The 16,075-nt window shown below is 36.8% G+C and overlaps 1 protein-coding gene across 2 annotated transcripts in view; it reads right to left on the reverse strand.

Moving 5' to 3' along the window:
- The window catches only part of Wwc2 (WW and C2 domain containing 2), a 221,514-nt gene that overhangs the window by 58,983 nt on the left and 146,456 nt on the right, over positions 1-16,075 (reverse strand). For both annotated transcript variants that reach the window (XM_063234691.1, XM_063234692.1), the window contains exons 6-11: positions 15,115-15,244; positions 11,571-11,717; positions 10,474-10,547; positions 7,174-7,416; positions 2,463-2,552; positions 1,322-1,941 (exon numbers count right to left, since the gene is read on the reverse strand). In XM_063234691.1, coding sequence (XP_063090761.1) covers positions 1,322-1,941; positions 2,463-2,552; positions 7,174-7,416; positions 10,474-10,547; positions 11,571-11,717; positions 15,115-15,244 — 1,304 coding nt within the window. The remainder of the gene's footprint in view (positions 1-1,321; positions 1,942-2,462; positions 2,553-7,173; positions 7,417-10,473; positions 10,548-11,570; positions 11,718-15,114; positions 15,245-16,075) is intronic.

Genomic DNA, 16,075 nt, shown 5'->3' on the forward strand with positions numbered 1-16,075 from the left:
TAACCCTCTCACACGCTCCAAGGATGACTGTATCATCCTGACTCTGCAGATGAGGAACAAGCCTAAAAGTAAAAGGCTTTAAAAAAAATAGTCTAGATGGCAACCCAAGTGGGAGTATCGATGCAGCTAGCCCCAGAACCTACAACAATCCTTCAGCAAGGCTGTGATCCCATGATGGCTATCTGCTATTGTGGAGCCATTATGAATGCATCACACTTGTGCTTATTTGCTTTGTGGTCAATTATTTCAATAATGTCACTGGTAGCTTTGGCACTCCTTAAGAGAGGGCACACATTCCACGTGGATGTCTAAGTCCCACCTCTACCCTAAGCCACTAAAAGAACATAGCATTTCTGTCTTCAGTATTTGCAACCACAGAAACAAGTTGGATTGCCTATGTTCCTACACATCTGAAGTGGCCAATCAATAGGACCATGCATACAAATAAAAGTGCTTTTAGAAACATCAAGAAAACAGTGCTATAGAGGCCTTTCCATTCCTGTGTGTCGAAACACACTAACACACATGTGTAGATGTGAAGAGGACTCCTTGGAGGAGCAACAGAGCTTTCCTTTCACATTCATCTCAAGCTAGCATGCAAACAGATCATCCTCTTGATCTGCAACAGAACCATTTGTCAATGAGGGAAGCATCTTATGATCTTTACAAATATATCTAATATTTTAAAAATTTCTGTCACAAAGGGAAAAGTAACTGTAAAAATATGAAATTCTCCTTGTTTCTATCTTTCTGAGCACATGTACATAAATAAAGATTCAATCTCAATCTCTTCCTTGGGCTGCAACTCTTAAGGCAACCAGAAGATGGCAGGGTACTACCACACACTGGAATCTGCTTTCTCCACATCGACTTCAGGCAGAGAGGGAATGTCTGGCATGCAATAAAAATTGTATTTATATAGAATTCTCTGAGCCATATAAACAGTGAACTTCAGTATTAATTAGCTGGTATGCTAATTGGTTTTATTTTAGGTCAATTATATAAGAAAGCCTTGCTATTTCAGAACCAGAATCTATTTTGAAATAGGAAGGTGTTCACAACATATATTCTTAGCCAGCTACCACACTAAGAGGGTCTCTGGACCACAGAACAAGTAACTACATCTACTAAACAAGGAAAGCATTTTATTTGACAATAAAACTGTCTGGGTATATGAATAAACAAATATTCCTTAAGGAAGCCAAAAATAAATACTCAGGAAAAAGACAAGGGGGACTACGCTATTTGTAATAAAGAAAAAGTAACAATTTTCCTCAAAATAATTCAGAGGAAATATATGAAAAGAAAGGTCTACTTTTACCTGGAGTTCCTTCAAATAATGGGTCCCTAGCACAGTCATTATGGTCTTTATCCTGTAAAAGAGACTGAGATATCTCTCCTGAATCTGAATCCAGCAATATCTGATTTTCACCAAGGCTGGTATCTGCAAAATGGCTGCTTAATTCGCAGTCTTCAAAGTCAGAAGTGAACTGATGGAGAGAGGCCTCATGAGAAGACATGGAAAATGTGGCTTCCAAGACCAAAGGGGAGCTAGGAGGGGACAAAGAAGAAAGGGAAGATCTCGAGGACAGGGATGTCACCGACTTGGGGGCCTCAATCAAGGTGGATGTGTGGCTGGTTGCTGCAACTGGTGCTCCACAGAGTCCACTCTGAACTGGCTGACTGGGAGATTTGACCACTTCATTCTCATGGATGGTGGTGATAGGTCCTGCGGGAACATAACCGCCCTTCTCCTGCAGAAGGAAGTCCAGTTTATACTGATAGTCCACATCTATGTGTTCGCCCTGACTGCTGTAGTAGAGCTCACTGGAACTGAGGGAGTTGAGTGAGCCTCTGCTGGAGGTGTTCAGAGAGCCCCGACTGGACGCCAGGGAACCCAGGCTGCTCCCCGACGACATGGACAGCGTGCTGGTGGAGAGGCTAAAAGAAGACAAGCACATTGTAAAATCTGTCCCTGCACAGAAAACCCAATCACAACTCCTACTGTCTCCTTCAGATCCCAAAAGGAAAGGAAACCACTGATGCCAAAGAAAGAAATCTGTGACCAGAGCAGAGGAACTCGCTATTATAACATGTATCTCACTACTTATTCACTAATATTTTCAACTTTGCCCTCAAATACTCTTTAAGTAGCAATTCTATTCTTATTACACTCTCCCTTTTTAAAAACACTTAGTAATGGGAGAAATATGTTATTTTGCAAATTTTTATTGACAGCTAAAACATTTTCCCACAACATATTTCAAACGTATTTCATTAAATATGACCTTGGAGTTCATGAAAAAAAATCTATGTGAGTTAAGTTTGGTCACTTACTAATTGTATTTATATAACTATAATTATTTACTTTTAAATACCTGATAATAAAGTGTTAACTAGCCAACCTGGTAAACTAGAACACGGATGAATGACAGAAAAATATCCTTCCCCCATAGCCTTACCTTTTAAGTTGTGAATGCAAATAAGTTGCTAATTTAGTAGTTTCTTCAAGTTTCTGTAGCAGCTCTTTTCTTCTCTCTTCTAATTTCAATCTAGAAAAAATTATAGGAATTATTTTAATTTCAAATGGTTATGATGAAATGAGAACTAAAAAAAATGTCTTATTATATAAATTTTATATGTCAAAAGGAGAAAATCCAAATGATCTAGACACAGAGAAAACAAGACAAGCAGCAGTGGACACGAGCAGAGCAGAGCCGCTCACAGCTATGCTCAGGGATGGGAGAGATTTACACCCAAACTCCAGCTTTATTGAAAACTCCAAAATGTTGGCAGTGTAAAAGTCTCCCAAGTGGGTAAAAAAACATATCCCCACGAGTGAGAAATGAATATTAAGGAGGAAAACAATAATGACAACAAAACAACTCAACGAAGACCTATAGAGGTCTCAATGAAATACCTATAGAGGTCTATAATGTGGCTTCACATTACTAAAATATCTGACAGCAATAATAAAGAATTATAAAAGGTCATCATAAGAAATAAATTTAAGAAGGATTATTCCAAAATAATATTTTATGATGGAAATTCTAATCCTAATTTGAGGAGAATTTTAATGACTAAAAAGGAAGTTGTCTATCTTCCTATTGTAGACTAACTGGGGCTTGTTTAAGCAAAAAGGCCTCAACGTAATGTGATTTCCTAGTTCAGAACATCTTATCATCTGTACTAGATTATTATAAAATTTTATCTAAATTCTATTGCAAAAGATTTATATTTTTAAAAAATTAGAAAATTAAGGAATTGTATTTTGAAAAATAACTCATTTAAAAATATACCAAGCACATAGAGGCTCTTGTAACTAAAAGCCTGCACAAGGATGATGTGTATCATCTGAGGGTCTTTAGATATCACTGAAATCAGTTGGAACAGTGCAGTCAAGTGAGCTATGGAATGCAATGCGCAATAAGCACATCTTCGGTTCCTGGTCTTGGCTTTGCTGCTTACTAGCTGCACGCTGTTTGGCAAGTTACCATAACAAAAGTCTCACCTTTCTCATCTGTAAAATGGTGATTATGATCCACCTGTATTTGCCTGATAAGGCAATCAAAGGGATCAAATGAAGGAATGTATGTGAAAGCCCCCTACAGATGATAAAAACAAATCATACTTGTTCAAAATCTTAGCATGCCCTGCAAGGCACTGATATAAAAATTAACTAAATTCTTTTTAGAAAAATAAAATTTCCCTGGTTCCCAACCTCTTTGAAATGTTACTCATGTCTTAGATAGTTAGGAAATATACTCATATTTTATTTGTAGGTATCTATTCCTTTGATGCGTCAACAACACAATTTTATTGTATGGTTAAAATAAAAAAGTAATCTTGTCATTTTCTTCAGTGCTTCAAGGTGTGATAGATTCTTTACTCACAGCTTTCATAGGTGCATTTAAAAAAATAGGGCAGTCTATTTTTTTAAATCTCTCAAATTCAAACAAAAAACTCAAAAGATAAACACAAAGATGAACTGAGTTAGAAGGGACATAAAGGTCTAAAGCAAACTCAACATACTAAAATTCATGTCATCAGAAGCAAGAGAAACACTTTTAAAGTAAGATTTAAAATTAAATATTTCTGTTATTAAATGAAAGCCTTTTCTTTCTGTGTAAGGAGGCACCAATGTGGCACAGAATTTAATCCTGAAATGTTTGTTTCATATGAAGTTTTAAATATGAAGCTTTTCCGTCCCCTGACATCAAGGATGGTCCCTCCTCTACTCACATGCAGGCCGTGCTTAGGGCTGCTCTTCCTGCTCTTTCAGGCTGACTCTGAAATATTATACTTGACTTTTGTGTTCCCAATACAATCTGAAGTCCTAGAAGGCAGACACCAGCTATCTGACACCAGCTGTCTCTTCCAGCCAGGACTCTTGCTGGTTTCACCGCAGGAATCACACTGAAAGCAGTTGAGGAAATGCAGAAATCTCTAATGGGGCAGCTGTCTCTCCAGTGGCAACTGCAGGTCTTCTTTGGCTTCCTCTGCCTTAACGGACACCAGCCCTTTCAAGAGGCACAGTCTACCTCTCTTCTCTAACCTGTTTCCATGTCTCCATGGTGAGAAAGGGTCTTCCCACCCTGGACCCTAGCAGATTCCTCCCCTGGTCTTGCTGCTTTACACTCCTGTCAGCTGCCCTTTGTGAAATGCAGGCTCTTCATAACCTACCTCTGGCCTCAGTTCCCCAAGGCAGAGAGACATGTCTGGCCTTTCCTACGTTCTGAACTCTGCATCTAGGGAAAATTTCATGTTCACAGAAGAAAGCAGTCCCTTTCCATTAAAAAATAAATGACAGCTAGATGTTGTGCACACTTGTAATCCTGGTACTCTAGGAAGGCTGCAGGTTCAAGTCCTGCTTAAGCAACCTAGCAAGATCCCGTCTCAAAACACAGAAAAGAGTAGAGGTGGAACTCAGTGTGAAAGTCCTGGGTTCAATCACCAGCACCCAAAATCAGGCACTTTATACCCCTACCTATTTGCTTTACAATTTTTTTCAGAAGCAGATGCAGAAATATTCAAATATTTAAGAAACAAGATATCAGTTATTACAAGGAAAACTCCAAATTTGTAAGAAAATAAAGAGAGATAAGATCTTATCACCTTTGGAACAGCAGTTTGAGTAACTATATGAAGAGAATATGAACAATGCATAGAAAGACTTTCACTTGAGAGCATTTTTCACTTGAGAGTATTTCTCTTGACCTGATGATCCTTATAATGAGCATCCCTTGCTTTTCCCAGTATGTGCGACTGTCACTAGATGGTGAGCTCAGTTACTGTTGTCCTTGAGTTGGGGACACTGCCATACAGTGCAAAATGGGAATTGAGCATGGAGACTGTAAGATCACATAGTAACTGAAAATTCACTGGAGTTTTTAGTATTTTCAAAGACTGCAACTCAGGAGTGAGTCAGAATCTTGCCGGAGGTACCCCCTAAATAACTAGGAACCCACAAAAACAGGAGATTTTGGGGTAATGCAGTAAGTAGCTTTCTTTGATAGTTGTTAGGTATAAAGAAGAAATTGAGAGATACGGTGTTAGTTCAGCAAAATTTTTCTATGGTGAATGTAAGTTTTACACAGGGAATTTTATTTCCCCAGAGTATCTCCAGCTACCACCTGCTATAACACCAATGGAATATGCTTCTTGCAAAGGTATTCACTTATCTTCTAAGGCTTCAGTGTTTAACAGCAACAAAAACCAAAGAGCAAAACCACTAGACAAAGAAATCAGACAAGAGGTGAAGAAAGCAAAGAGAAATAGAGCCAATGATAATTACTTAAGACAAAGAATACAGTTCACGGAGACTTCCTGATACTTTCTGGTGTACTCCAAAGTGGTGATGCTGTAGCCGTAAAGCATTTTGGTCAATAATTTAACTTATAAAAGTTAATTCTCCTCAAATGGCTAAACTCAGAGTGGGCATATCCATATGCTACCTAACTAGAATACCAGAGATTATGACTTTTCTTCTTTTCACATTTTTAAAAGTGTTCTGTTACTATGTATACACATACTAAACATTTACTGAGAACTAGGGATTAGAAAATGAGAAGGGAATAATAATAATAATAAAGGAAACTGGATATGCATGTTTTAAACTTATTCTAAGATCATGCAAGGTGATCCCAGTGTGAATTTCATTCCTACTATTGCTCTTTACTCCCTGACCTAAAGGATGGATGTACAGCAGTTCGGAAGGGTTACGGGATCTCTCTGCAAGAGGCATTTCACCATCCAGCCACTAGGCTGGACAAAGGCCTCTGATGCAGATGTGCCCGACTCACACTGACATGCACAGGTCCCGTTGTTTAACACTGTAACTGATTTACACACACAGATCCCTTTGCTTAACCCTACAACAGAACTGGATTTTTCAGGTTAAAACAGTCAATTCACACCTTTCCACAGGAAGATCAGAAAATTGTTTTGATTATTTTACTTTCCATTTTCATCTGCTTCTGAGGAGGGTTTGACAAACAAAATCCAAGGAAAAAGATAGGTGTGAAGGTACACATCTATAATCCAAGCACTCAAGAGGCTGAGGCAGGAGTATCGCTATGAGTTTGAGGCCAGCCTGGGTTACATAGTAGGTTCAAGGCCAGCCTGAACTACATAATAAGACTCTGCCTCAAAAAAAAACAGAACAGAATCAAGTTAAACCAAGCCAAATCAAACCAAACCAAACCAAATACAACCCAAGGAATATCAGTGACCTATTAAGATATCAAGGGAGCAAGTTGTCTTTTCCCTATGAAATTAGAAGCAATAAACTTTTACATTCTTGTAATAAATCCAAAATAGGAAGCTTTAGTGCCTGGAACAGTCAACATAATCTTTCTTATCAGAGTGCAATAGTTTATAGCTATTGTTTCAGACTCAGTCAGTGATGTACTGCATTCCTGGTTTTATGTCAACGTTCTTCAGTCATTTGACATCTGTCACAGGCCTTCTCATATGACTAACAAATACAGAGGAGCTAATGCAGTGGGAAGCTAGCAAAGTGTGCTTTATTGCTTTATAGAAAGAAGGTCTTTTTGTTTTGTTTCACAAACCACTAAAAACAGATGTAGGTGAGATTTCCAAACCCGCAGAAAATGTCATCTACTAAGCTATAACCACAAGTTTAAACTCCCCATTCTCAGGAGAAGATCATACCTCTGGGTCAGAGCCTGGCTAGGTGTACCTCGCACAGACAACAGCTCTTCCTCTAGCCTCTGTCTTTCAGCTTCCAGGCGTTCCAATTCATCTTGTGTGCGTTTTTGTGGAGTGATGAACTGCAGCTCTTTCAAAAACTCTTCTTTTTCATTAATCAGCATCAGCTTCTCCTTCTCAATATCCAGTGCTCCAGGCCAGGCCTCACTGTCCAGCTTTGACAGTTCTATTTTTAAATTGGCCATACTGTAATATGTAGAAGAGGCATATACATACTTAGGACTCCTAAGTTACACATAAGCCAGCTAAGTCTGGGGTGGAACTGCTATCTAGATTTCCCAACTGGAGCTTATCAGAGAATAGGCAGCACCTCTCCCAAAAATTGTGAAAGCCTTGTACATAGGAGCCTCAAAAGCAGAATGCTCTAGGGATCATGAGTAGGCAGCCCTGATGTGTCACTACCTATGGCAGATGACAGGAGGAATAAGAACCCTGGTACCTGCCCTTTACAAATAATTGAAGTAAATGTTCAAAATGTTATGTTTGTTACAAATTTTGTTACTCTACGTGAAGACACTGTTCTCTAGGAAAATGGTAATTCCCAGAGTAATTCAGATAGAAACTAGAGTACTGGCAGGCCAAGGAAGGGAAAACAGGAGGAAAAGAGAGCAGTGCCTTTGTCAACTTTTATTAAAATAAAGCCAATCTGTCAAGGCTTCACATGACCCAAGAAAAGGAAGCAGGACTTGGCCTCCTCCCACCCAGACTCTCCTTAAGCCTCATACTGTGAAGTCTCCTTCCCATCAAGACCTTGGCTCTTGGGGAACAGGAGGAAGAGACTGTAAGAGTAAATTTACTAGTTTCATAATTTTGCCTCACCTCAGATTTCACTATGTATATAGCTCCATAATAGATGATTATGTTAATATAATTCTCAATTCAACATGAATGTCTTGAATCACCTGAGTTAATTAACTAGTTCTGTGGCACTATCAAGACATAAGGACTCTACACAAAGTAAGTGGCACACTGCTCTTGTGAGCATAAATCACAAGATCCAAGTAGACCATGAACACAACTAATATTGACACAACGAATCTATGCCTCTTTTTTCACAATACACGATGATTGCTTTAGGTATTGTTATATCACATACCAGAATATGGAAAATAAGTAGAAAAACAGGATTTAATGGATTCAAATATTTTGATAGAAGAAACTGTAAAAAGGAAGAAAAGAGGTACACAGATACACACACACACATCAAAATCAAGAATAAAGATGGAAGTAAATCTACATCCTTGTGCTGTAAGTTTTTGTTTTAGTTTAAAATAAAATTTCCATCTTAAAATGGCATTGCACATGTAGTGCCATTTTTACTTACCATATGCAATTATGATAGATGTAACATCAGCTATTCTTCAGTTTTAACCACAAAACCATAAACAACTGTCTTAACGTACTGGAAAATTAATCATCAAAGTGCTAAATAAGCATGATATTATTAGCTTCATTAAGCACATGAAACAAAGGCTGTAGGAGAAAAAAGGTTTCACAAAAACAGTCTACTCTTATTCAGAATCGAGGGAAATGTATTTTCAACATATGCATACACACTTGAGAGTTATCTTCTCATAAGCATCACTACCAACTTTAAAATAAAACCCAAAATAGTACAGCAATGCAACTGAAAGAGAAAAAAACAGTGTTTTAAGCTTTTTTTTTTTTTTTTTTTTGTCTTTTTCGTTTTTATCGGCACCAGGGATCGAACTCACGACTGCCTGCTTGCAAGGCAGGCGCTTATGCCGCTGAGCTTTGATCTGACTGAGTTAACCAACTGAGCAAAACTGTAATGCAAACAAGAAAGATCTCAAAAAGGTGCACCAAATCTGGGGGGGAAGTATAAAGAGATAGCCAGGAACATCTAAGAAAAGTGCTAAGTAAGCTCCAGATGGAATTAACTATTATCAGCTACAATAAAGCAAACAGTCAAGATGACCCAATGGAAGAAGAGTCAAGCCAATTAAGAATTCGGGCATAAGGCTCAGTCTTGCGATGTTAATTCTGAGTTACGGTCATTCTCTTGCAGAAAACCAGATATAAATTCTGGACTTTGTCCACAGTATAACCAAGGAGTCTGGTTGCTATAGAATATATAATGGTAAATATATTTATTTTACTTTGTTAGTGCCAAATAAACTCTACAAACATCTAATTACTTTTAAATTTTCATCATAATCAGTAATACAGTGGTACCTTGGTTCACAAATATTTTCTTTTGTGAACAATTTGATTTGCAAACAAAAGCATTTAGCAAAATTTTATTTTTGTCTGTGACCTCTACATAGAGTGATAAACACAACGAAGGCCATTTTTCCTGCACAAACATGAATGTGGTCAACTTTCTCAGAATTGTGAAACAAATTAAGTTTGTGAACCGAGGTACCATTATAATGGATATAGTACTTCAATATGTGATGGCTTTACTTATGGCAGGAAATCATATAACTAGTTGGTTTTCATGCTCATGGAGAGGAATATGATAAGTTTTCTTGATCTCCTGTGGGGTGACAATGTAATTTTTTTCCACCCAGTGTCTCCTAAATAATAAACAAATGGCATTTTAAAGCTCTTGCAAGGGAAGTACAGTATTCAAATCAACTATATCAGTATGACTTACTCCAAAGAAGAAATATGTGCTATATTATAAAAACAATCTGACTCTGTCTACTAGATAAGGATGGTGAAGTCTCTTGTGCCTCACCCCAACAGAATCATGGAAGTAAGAAAAAGAAAGCACAGCGATTCCTAGGAGTTTATACAGTAAAAGACAGAGGTGAAAACAGTATTTTTTTTCTCCTTAAAATAAGTCAGCTGGAGCAGATTCTATAGCACTTTCAAGACTTTCCTTTCAAGAAGATGAACATGCTCATAGGTATTTACTTCAGAATTCCTCAACAGCTATCAAGTCTTATGCCTGAGCCATTTCTCCACCTGAAGACTGCATCTTCTTCCTTTTAATTGGGAGTACTGCACAGGCTCAAAGTTTCTTGTATCAGCAGACAAGGAGACAATTATATTCACACACTTCTCATTAATTCTCCTTATTCTTTATCAGCTTGGATAAGAGGGGAAAAGGAAAGAGAGAGAAAAAAGAGAGAGGAAGTAATCCTTATATGCTAAAACACCAAGGGTAATTTGGGGAGAAAGTATGGGGAGTGCCCAGCAGATGTCACCATAAGAGTAAAGATTAATTCTGGAAAAGAAAATAATGTTTGAATCCAACAACAATGAGGTTCTTACCTTCTCTTGGCTTCTTCATATTGTAGGCTTAGCCTGACCTTTTCAGCTAAATTTGATCTACTTCTCACTCCGATCTAGTAAAAAGAAAAGGAAAAAAGTCAATTAACTCTGTTAATGAAGTAAACTGCTTTTGTTTCTAGGAAATCCAAGTAATTAAAAAGCTCAAGAAAATGGTACTGAAACGGAAAAGTACCAGTGTTAAAAAGATACTTCATTGTCTCAGTGAGGGCAAAACATTTCTTTCAATTCAAGCTTGTCTGTTTTGCAAAGACTTTAACATTATTTTCTCCACACATTAAATTCAAGACAAAAATACTAGGTAATGTGTCTGGTATCTAAAAGTTTATGAGGGGTATATAGGTCAATAAAATTTATGAACTGGAACTGATTTCTTTGCCTTTATGAGCCAAAATTTCCATCATTTAGTTTTCAACTATACAAAATATAAACTAAATAACCTCAAAAATTAATTTTTAAACAGGTAGATCCTACTGTTGATCTCGCTATTTTTCATTCACAGTACTTATGTCAAAGAAGAATAAGAGAACACAACAGTAACTTAGAACTTACTGAAAGGTAAATACGTACTAATGGCATTCCAAAGGGGAAAAAGCAAAATAGTTAATAATACCCAAACCATGTTAAATATTTGCAAATGTTAGCTATAAATCACAAATTAAACACTTTAATATAATCAACTTCAAGTTTTCTTATTAGGTTTGAAAGGCGTATTTCTGTTTCTCATTAGCCTTAATGTTCATTCAATATGACCTAAATTTCTAAGGCTCTAAACTTAATAGGAATAAGTTAAATTTTCATGTATCTCTCGCCTTTCAATAGTATCTCTCAAAAAATGCAGCCTGAGAAAAAATCTTTTTTCTCTCTCAAAGCTATTCATATGAGTAAATCTTAATATGTCTGGCATCTTGACAAAAAGATCAGGCCATTATTTTAAAAATATTACAGGAATAAAATACTGACTGCATACAGCCAGAGTGGAAACCATGTGTCTAGCTCCTGTGCCAATTCACCATCTATACTGTCATTAAGGCTCATGAAGGACAGCACCAGGCCAATCAATGACATAGATAACTTACATCTCCAGAAATGCTCGTTTGTGACCCAGCATCAAGGGTCTGTCTGGAAAGAGACAAATGAGAATTCACAGGACTGGATCTCAGATCTGGCTCAGATCTGCCAATGTTCTGATCCAAATGAAACCGCTCCTGCAGCTTAGCAAGACTCTATCCAAGAAACAAAAATATCTCAGAAAGCTTAACATCTAAGAGGACATTTCCCACCAGATACAATTAAATGGAAAAAGCTAATCGCACAGAATAAAACAATTATTTTATTTTAAATCCTTTACCACTTTATATTATTTTAAAAATAATAGTAGAATATAATTTTGTACATACACAGATGTGACTTTGGGAATATCTGAGATCATATTAAACAGATGGCTTGTGAATTCACAAGTTTCCTGTGAATAATAGTACCTATATATACATGCATTTCCTATTTCTAAAATTTTCATTATTTCAGTAAGACCCTGCTGTGCTTTGGATATGGTATTAATCTGTTCCCCAGAGTTACTTTATTGTAAGCTTAGTCCTCAGTGTGACAGTGTTCAAAGGTAGTAGAACCTTTAAAGGGCAAGGTCAGTGCAATGTGTTTAGGTCAGTGGGAGGTAACACCCTTGGAAGAGACTAGTGTAGTTCTTGAGGAATCCTAGTTAGTTCTGAGATAGTGATTTCTTACTTTAAAAGAGCATAAATGGTGCCTGAGTATTTCTGGCTTCCTATCTTGACATGTGATATCTTCTAAATGCAATCCCATCATTGTGATGCCATTCATATTAGGGCCTTTACCAGAAGCTGAAACAATGGGGCTGCACCGTTCTTCAAGCTTCCAAAACTGTGAGCTAAATAAGCTTCTGTTTGCATAAAGTATTCAGCCTCAGACTTATACAGAGTCGTTCACTTGACATAACATAATTGTGGAAACATGGAATACTTATGCAATCTCTCATTTTAGATATACAAAGACAACTTACTTGTAAGACTTCTATATATTTTCCATTTTACACCTGAATAGGACTTAAGAAATTACTCAGTTTGCATGAATGTTAGAGATTAAGAAACTGAGGCCTATAGATAGCTAGAGTAGCCCACGTGTCAGTTAAGACTATCTATGTGTCACTAGATGGCACTGCCTATGGTGGTGATGGTCGGTTTGTGAAAATGAATGTGCCTCTTACTGGAACTCAAGTTAAATATGATGGGTTAGTTTACAGAATATGCACAAGTAAAAGTATTAAAAAGGTAAATCTTACTTGCTTTTTGAAAAAGAAAAAGTAAACCCTACAGTTACACTAATAAAATTAGTAAGAAACCATTATTATCAACTTTTTTAAAAGTCTTGCTATGTAGTCCAGGCTGACCTCGAATTCTTGCTGATCCTCTTGCCTCAGCCTCCTGCATGATGGGATTACAGGCATGTGCTACCACGCCAGGCTCTCTACTCAACTTTAAGAGCCTGTATCTAATTCTGATATTTAAACTTTTGACAACAAGAAAATGTTCAACTGTTTCTAGTTTTATGGGGTAAAACTTACATTGGCATATCAAATAACAGATTTCAGAAAAGAACAAAGAAACTTTTCAGCGATTTTGGACAATTTTTTCTATGTTTCTATCTGTAAATTGCAAAGATCAGTGTTTTTCTGTCTTATCTATAATGATAAGGTACTCAATCAATTCAGCAGATCATAATTAGTATGTTTTTTAATGAAACAGAAGATACCAGAAAATAAAATCAGAGTACATCACTAGTAAGGCACAGTTCTGTGAAATTTAAATTTAAATTGTGTGTATCTACAAGGACACATAATTGTTTGATATTGGTTTTTGAGGTAAAGTATATTCTTACTGTGCTCAAAGAAGTTTGAAAGTCACAGAAGATATCTAATGTCCCTTCTAGCTCTATTGTTGATCTGTCTACTAATTAGTCTATAAACTTTTGTAATTGAAAGGAACTTAATCTTTTGATTTAATCTCATCTGTGTATGAATCCAAAATTTACAAAGAATCAAAGATGATTTAACATTGGTGAATTATAAGGCTCCAATGTACATTTGTTCAAGCTCTGCTAACTTACTTTTTAAAAGGAATTGTTGTGTGCATTTTTGTAATTCTACCTTAATTAGTAGGATAACTGCAGGACAAAACCAAAATATATACAAGTAGATTCTTGTGTGATATGTTAAATGTGTATATATGTGTGTTAAAACTACATAGGGCCAGGAAAACAGCTCAGTGGCCAGTATCTCCCTGGCAAGAGTAAGGTTGTCAGTTCCATTCCCTGTACCAAACAAACAAACAAAAAAACCCCGACATTTTCTATAGCAAGACCGGCTCCATTTGAATCCCAGTCCTACTACTTACCAGCTATTTGACTTTAAATAACTTATTTAATTTTTCTGCGCCACAATTTGTCTATGAGCTGAAGATAACACTTTTAGAAGTAGTTGTGAGGATTAAGTAAACTACTTGTATGTCAGGCAGTTAAAAGAGCATCTAGCACAGTCAGTACTTACAAACATTTGCTATTATCACTACTATCTTTTGTTTTAAATCTCTTCTTGCAAGCTATTTCAAAATTCTCCAAATTAGGGCTGGGGATTTAGCTCAACAGCATAAATGTCTGCCTAGCAAGTACAAAGTCATCAGTTCAATCCCAGGTACCAAAAAAAAAAAAAAAAGAAAAATTCCCCAAATTAAAAATAATAAGGATCCAACAATATTTACTTGTATTTAAGCAACATTTTGGAAACCAACATATAGTAGTTGAATATAGCATTTAAGTTCAGAAGTGCCATTAAAAATGCAAATATCACCATTGGCTCTAACATTTCCCCAAAGACACATACTAAATTGTTACTTGTCTAAGTAAAGAAATCCTGAATTCTCATAATTTGTAATAATTATTAGATGGCAGAAAGAGACATTCTTTAAAAATCTTGAGTATATTTGTTAAATATATGTATTCAGAATAATGATCCCTGAATGGCTGCTATGTTTTTCCTACTCATGATGCTGGGTCATTGGGAGTTAAGAGCCAAGGTTGAGAACCACATAGTATAACAAAGGCATCTTCTATTAGTAGTAGCTTTCCTGGGTAACTGTGCTGTGTCAACATTCCCCAACCTATCCTTAGTTGGCAGCTCATATTCTCCTGGATAGAAAGATACTGTTATAAGCTTCTTGCATAGCCCCATCCTAAAGGCTACCATCTACCCACTGAAGAGACAACAATAATAATAGAAAATGCTTACAATTATGTAAGGATCATTAGTTTAGAGAACCAGGCTTGTCTCAGACTATGGGTTCCTGGTTCTACCACCCACAACTTCAAAGAACATCCACAGTCTACCTTCAATGAAGCATTATCAGAAGCTGGGACCATCCCGCTCTTCTCAGCAGCTGGGCTGTCTCAGGGCCCGACAACCTATCTCCCACAGGGTCCAATGCAGCACAAATGGAGCCGAGGTGATAACGGCTGATCTAGATTCTACTACTTGTGCGTAAGAGAGTTTGTGGAGCCTCAGAAGGCAGAAGATTAATGTGTTCTATAACATACCTGCATCAGATCTTGTTTTTCTTTTTCTCCTGAGCTAATTGCCTTCCTGATAGATTTCAGTTCAGTTAGAATGGCTTTGGCTTCACTAAGTTCATACCCGCTCTGGCCTCCGGACATTTTTTTATCAATTCTGTGAAAAGAAAAATATCAAAGCATGACATAGTACAAACTACATGAGCAGTAGGAATCGGTTTTGGATTGTCTTAGCTGGCTGACTGTTTTACTTCACGACTCTCATACAACAGCACCATCTTTTTCGTCCCCTCTTTTCTTTTTTAATCATGTCCAGTTAAGATTTCTCCTGTTCCCTACCTCATATCTCATCTATTTCCAATCACTTTCAGGCTCAAACAAGTACCTGCCTTTGGATGATTTCACTGTTGGCTGAATTGAACTCATCACAAACTGATCCTGATCTCCACTCTGACACAGGTAAGGGGAACAAGCAAATGTTACAGTAGCACAGAAATACCAATAAATGGCCACCTAATTTACACACCATGATATCTGTGTGACACCTAGCACAGAGCTGGTGGCCAGGTAGGATTTTAATAAATGATTACTATGTAATTATTTATACTAGTGAATATCCTAAAATACTGAGTTTTATGGCTTCTTAATTTTTTCTCAATATATAAAATCATTTATCTATTTTTATTAAAGTTATGAGATGAGATAAAATTGCCTTGGCTGAGTAAGTTGAAATTTAGGAATAGAACAGAAGGGCAGATGTGTTCATTTGTCAATTCATATTGAGTAACCAGCTCTTCCAGTAAGCTAATTTATTATCCCTGAAGATCTGCTTATTAAATGTTCTTACAGTTTACATCACTACCCTGGGCTAGAAGATTTTGTGTAACCTAATTCTTTGTGTTTGAAAGGCTCAGACAAATTACTTAATTCTTTTTTTTTTTTTTTAAGTAGTTGAACATTCATGTCACCCCTAGTTCCCCAATCACAA

This window comes from Cavia porcellus, unplaced genomic scaffold (genome assembly GCF_034190915.1).
Source record: "Cavia porcellus strain 051 isolate PalLab524CR breed Dunkin Hartley unplaced genomic scaffold, mCavPor4.1 scaffold_24, whole genome shotgun sequence".
Lineage (NCBI taxonomy): Eukaryota > Metazoa > Chordata > Mammalia > Rodentia > Caviidae > Cavia > Cavia porcellus.